Source organism: Arachis ipaensis, chromosome B1 (genome assembly GCF_059453495.1).
Source record: "Arachis ipaensis isolate K30076 ecotype BB chromosome B1, ASM5945349v1, whole genome shotgun sequence".
Taxonomy (NCBI): domain Eukaryota; kingdom Viridiplantae; phylum Streptophyta; class Magnoliopsida; order Fabales; family Fabaceae; genus Arachis; species Arachis ipaensis.
The window spans coordinates 139,425,562-139,431,561 of NC_142436.1; the positions used below are offsets into that span (position 1 = coordinate 139,425,562).

General features: G+C 38.7%; 1 protein-coding gene across 1 annotated transcript; it reads left to right on the forward strand.

Annotated features, from left to right (window-relative positions):
• The first annotated feature begins 1,323 nt into the window (after window positions 1-1,323).
• Window positions 1,324-2,961, forward strand: LOC110263083 (uncharacterized). Its single transcript, XM_088499616.1, has 2 exons — window positions 1,324-1,446; window positions 1,574-2,961. Exon 2 carries the CDS (start codon window positions 1,618-1,620, stop codon window positions 2,845-2,847), a length of 1,230 nt encoding a protein of 409 aa, XP_088355742.1. The 5' UTR covers window positions 1,324-1,446; window positions 1,574-1,617; the 3' UTR covers window positions 2,848-2,961.
• Window positions 2,962-6,000: the final 3,039 nt, after the last annotated feature.

Genomic DNA, 6,000 nt, shown 5'->3' on the forward strand with positions numbered 1-6,000 from the left:
TTTATATGTTGGTTTCAACTATTATGAAACTCTCAGGAATTGGAGTGCAATTCCAAATTTCTCACAGATTTGAATATTTATTTACATTGTTATCTTCATAGACATGTGTTTCACAAACTCATAATAATACAATATGATAATATCTCAATACACTATTTTAAATTCTAATAACTACATGAAATAAAATAAATTAAGTATCACTGTATTAGAGTAAATAATCATAACATCAGTTGTTGTCTTCATACAAGCTATGAATTTCAACAAAAATACATTAAGTAGTTGTCTTCTATTTACATAACTTTGCACACTAAATCAAATTCACATTTTTCTCAATTAACCCACTACAAATTGATGAAATTATAAGTGTAACTGCAATTCCAACTAAAAAAGTGGTTAATGTTCTGCATTTAGTGTTGCCTCCAAATGTTTTTTCAATTTTCTGCTTTGCCATCATTACTTCCAGTGCCTCCAATCTTTCTTCCATCGTCTTCAAACTTTCAACCACACCATTCTGATTGACATAAGCTTTATGTGAATATGACTCAACATATTCATCAAGCCAAGCAAAGTATTTGCAATGTGGAGCTGCGGTCTGCAACAAATAACACTCCATGGTAATGGCAAGGAATTTTGAAACAAAACTAAAATTGAAAAATGATTACCTTAAAATAAGAGCAACCAAAAAAAAGTCTGTTCGAATTTTCTGCAGTGCTAGATTGAAACAATATTGCATATGTGCCACAATGACATCTGGGTGCTACAAATCTTTTTTTGCCTTGGTTTGCCTTTTCTCCTATACTCCCAGTGGAATCCAGAGTCGGACTCCAGCACAAATTCTTCCCAGCTTCATTGCTTTCCTCCACTGTTCGTGAAGAAGAATCTCTGACTTTCATAGCCATATTGTTCTTCAGGAGAAAACCCTTTATCTTCACTCTACACACAATGAAGACAACGAAGAATAAAGAAAAAACCCTAAATAACTATGAACACCCAGGAGATAACGCTCATAATGAAACGCAGCGTTTCAACAAAGGTACAGGGGGCGATTTGTCCCAATTATGAAGGAGAGAAACCCACGTGGACAAGTTACTGACACATCAGCCAGTGACCTGCTCGGATCCGGTTGCAGGGACTGGAACGTACTGAAATCATAATAGATAGGGATCGATTTGGGTATTTAGATTTTTTAGGGGGTGGGAAGTCCTTAGAGCAAATTGTTAGGGACCGGAAAGGACATTTACTCTTATTAATATTAAGGAACAAACACTAACAAATTCAACATTTAGTCGACGCGCGGGTTTTACACTAGTTATAGACAAACTTGGTTAGCTAACTCACAATCACAGACCATATCATATAATCAAATTCCACATTGAGCTTCCGTCAATGAAAATGTATTTCATGAAACTGCATCACCATTGTTTTCTTTTCTTTTCTCTCAGTTTTGTATTGCCTCGAACTAGCTTACCCTAACTCTCCAGTACTTTACCCAAACTGGCCAACAGCCCCTTCTTTTTTTTTCTGCTTTAACTCTGCAGTACTTTACCCTAATTCTAGCTTTTTGCTGCCGCAGCACCACCGCACAGTGGTGATCTCATTGTTCGATCAGAGAGAGTGATGACGGAATTGGATGCTGCTGAGACAAAAAGGCAAAAAACGGAGCATGTTGAAATGGCGGAGGAAGCGTGCCTTTGCCTTTTTACTTCTAACAAGTTGTTCGTGATCAAACTAAGCAATTTAAAGAAACAAGAAGATGATGTCAAAGATTGGACTTGTTTGCCTCCACCACCGTTCGATTTCGATTTGAAACTTCCAGACCCTGATTTATGTCCTTTCGAGTTGGACTCCAAGATCTATATGGCGGTGTCCTGCCCTAGACCTCTCGGTGCGGATTCCAACTCCTGGAACACCTACGAATTCAAATTTGATGAGCGCAGATTTTGGCCTGCGGATGGTGTACCCGCCCCTCTTTATGGGTCATCCATCGCAAACACGCCAGACTCAAGCGATGTTTACTTCTGTATAGATCCACTGGCCATATATCTTGGACTTTTTGTTCTTTATCATGATTCTAGAGTTTGGAAACAGTTAAACCCTCCTCCGGACTACGAACGGGTAGGTGCCGATCTTGTCGTGTTCGTCCTCCACAACACCGTCTTTGTTTCATCGGACACGGGGAACGAGACAGACTCCTATTTGGCCCACTTCGACCCCATAACAGAGACTTGGATAGTTGAGCCCGACGCTGATAACAATCTTTCGAAATTCATGAATGGTAGGTACATTTGCAGTAGTACTGAACTTGGCCCCTTTCGTGATACTTATCCCCCAAAAATTTCTGTGCCCCTTCTGGGTCTCGGCAGCAGCAACAACTACACGGTTTGCCTTACGCATGATGAGTATGGGGAGGAGTTTGATGAACCACTTGTTATCTCGGAGAAGGTGTTTGCCATTTTGGTTAACTACCAGAATGGCCGTGTCGCCTTATATCAATACCTTGATGTGTTTTTTGAGGGTAGTCAACCCAAGATGGAAGATGGGGCCAGAGTCAATCTTGTTGACCTTGGCAACGGGAAGGTGTGTGCAATACTCTTTGCGGAACTAGAGGATTCCGGAGACAAATTGTTGCTGTTCTTCTCATTTTTCACACTGTCGTTGTCGAAGGACTTTGCAGCATTGCAACTTGACAGCGGGGCTCCTCCCATGGAGCGAGATTTCTTGCAAGTAACTGTCCATAAGAAGTGTGTCTACACCATGGAGAACTCGAGGCTTGCTAATGATATGCGCCACACCTTTGTTTGGCCACCTATTAAGGGGGGAAGATTTCACTATACGACAGATATATGATAGTAACATTTCTTGTTATTTACTGTGGCTTTTTATCCTCCTTTGTCCTTTTTAATAGGATTATGAATGAACAATGAATTAAATAATAATGTCTTTGAGTATTATGATCTTGCTTGAATTATGTCTATATTCTTTTTAGCTCAAAATTACCTGTGTTTTTTTGAGATATTTGCACTATTGCTGTTCGTCTGAGTGAATTTAGAATAAGTGATGACATCTTGCTTATGCTTTTTGAGATATCATGGGTTTCATTCTATGTTGTTAACATAAATAAGTGATGACCCTACTTGAATTAACAAGTCATTGTTTTTCCTGGAATTTTGGATAAATTATTGATTTTACTTTTGCACCATGCTTTTTGATTGGTTGTCATGATTTGATTTCGAGATAAGGTAGCATTGCAATTTATCATGTCTCTTTTTTATTTCAGTTAACATCTATGTATTCAGATATGAGGAACCTTTTATCTCAGTTGTAGCTGCTGCCACACTCTTGTATTCAGATTCTGCACTGGTATGGCTGACTACATGTTTTCTACTTGACCAAGCAACCAAATTAGTGCCTAAGAAAATACAATAGCCTGAAGTGGATCTCCTATCATCAACATCAGAGGCCCAATCAGCATCTGCAAAACCAAAAATTCGAAGATTAGTAGATGGATGAAAAAGAAGACCTTGCTCAGTTGTACCAGCTAGACATCGAAGGATCCTTTTTACTGATCTCCAGTGACTGAGCAAAGGTCTTTGCATAAATTGGCTTACCTTATTTACTGAGAATGCTATCTCAGATCTAGTGAGGGTGCAGTATTGCAGAGCCCCTACTATAGAAAGATAGTGAGTAGGATCAGAATAATGTTCAAAATCATGTTTAGAGAGCTTTTTTCTGAGGTAATCATAGGTGTTGGGACTGACTTAGCATCAATGATGCCTGACTTGTATAACACATCTTTTATGTATTTAGTTTGAGATAAATGATATGCACCAGATTTTAGTTTAGTGGCCTCAATTCCTAAAAAATAATTGAAAGTGCCAAGAGATTTCAAAGCAAACATGCCATGTAATTTCTGCATCGATGCAGTATTTCATTTTGATTATTACTAGTCACCAGTATATCATTAACATAAACTAAAATAAAAATCATAGAAGAAGAAGTTCTTTTAGTGAATAAAGAAGGGTCTGACCTTGTTGTAGTGAAGCCAAACTTGCCTAAAGCTGCAGATAATGTAATGTACTAAGTACGAGGTACTTGTTTTAATCCATATATAGCTTTATGAAGTTTGCAAACAGCGTTAGAGTCACCATTATCAAAGTCTGGTGGTTGCATCATGTATACCACTTCTTGTAATTTGTCATTTAAAAAGGCATTGTTAAAATCATATTGATTGATAAGCCAGTTCATAGAAAGAGCAAGAGTGAGAACCACTCTAATAGTGGCATGTTTAACCACAGGACTGTATACCTCAGTAAAATCCAGCCCTTCAATTTGATGATTCCCTAAAGCTACAAGATGAGCTTTATAGCGCATTTCTGAGCCATTTGGGTTTTTTTTAATGGCATAAACCCATTTGCAACCAATCACAGTAGAATTGGGACTTGGATGAACTAGAGACCAAGTTTGTGTCTGTTCTAAAGCTTGAAGTTCAGATAGCATTGCATTCTTCCAGTGTGGAAGCTGTAATGCTTGTTTTACTAAAGTAGGAGGTGTTTGTAGACATTGAGGGTCAGTACTTGAGGAAGAAGTGAGTGCACTTAATGCTCTTGGTTTATAAATTTCAGACTTATATCTAGTGACCATAGGGTGTTGATTATGAGTACTTTGGGTACGTGTAGTAGAAGATAACAAGATTTCTTTACCTGAAATAAGAATAGAGGGTTGAGTTTCACTGGTATTAGAGGGTTGAACATCATGATTATTACCAGGTTGAGGGGTAGGATCAGTATTAGAATTTGAAAGTGAGGATTATTGATTGGAATGTTGATCATCATTAGAGTTTAATGGATCTGCATCATGATTAGTGGCCATAGAAATTGAAGCAGGTACAGGTAAAAGAGGGATACTTAAGGAAATTTGAAAGAATTTATTGTTAATGTAAGGAGCAGAGGTAATAGGAAATAATTGAGGATAAGAAAAAGAAGTTTCATAAAAAACATGTCGAGTGATAATTATTTTGCCAGTTTTCATTAAACATTTATATCCTTTGTGATTGGGTGCATACCCCAAAAAGATAGATAATTGTGATTTGTAAGAGAATTTTTTATCATTGTAAGGTCTTAAAAATGGATAACATGCACAACAAAAAAATTTTAGAATAGAGTAATCAGGGGCTTGATTATGTAGTAATTCAAAAGGTAAGACATTAGAAGTATTAGGTGAAGGGAGCTTATTGTAAGACCCATAATTTTCTAAAAAAATATTATTATGAGTTAATTTCAATTTATTTATTCATTAAAGATTTTATTTTAGAAATTATTTTGTTAGAAGTAATTAAATCAAGTTTTGACAATTAAATTAGATTTGAAATTAATAAAGCAAATCCTAATTTGATTAAAAATTATTAAAGACAAATTTTGCTAAATTAAATCCAAACCCTAACTTTAACCAAATTAACCCTAACCCCCCTAAATTAACCCTAGCCGCCACACCTGTTTTCTTTCCTTGAGTAAACATATCAAAAGAAAGAAAGAAAGAAAGAAAGAAAAGCAAAAGCAGAAGAACGAAGAAAAGAAAGAAGGAAAGGGGAGGAAAAAGAGGGAGGCGGCGCGGTGGGTGTCACTGTCACCGTCGCCGCCGCTGCTGACAGAAGAGAGAGGAGATCTGAGAGAGAAGAAGAGTATCGCGAGGAAGCCGCCGCGCAGCTCAGGAACGCTGTCGCGTCGCCGTTGGCGCAAGCGCCGAGGAGACCACGCGGGGAGGAGAGACGCGCGAGGGAGAGAGAGCGGGATCTCAAGCCAAGCTGAGGTCCAACCACCGTGTCAGAAACCTTTTCGCGTCGCCAGCGTCGCCCACACCGTGAAGCCGTCGCCGCCGCTACTGTACCCGCGTCGTCGTCGTCCTCATCCCGGAGTCGGTTGCCGCCACTTATGGAGGAGCCAGAGAGAGCGAGCTCGGGAGCAGAGGAGAGAAAAGAGAGACCCGCGCCAGCCATCGCCGCTT

Excerpts from the sequence above, each read along its gene's own strand:
- LOC110263083 (XM_088499616.1), top strand. The coding sequence starts at position 1,618 with ATGACGGAATTGGATGCTGCTGAGACAAAAAGGCAAAAAACGGAGCAT.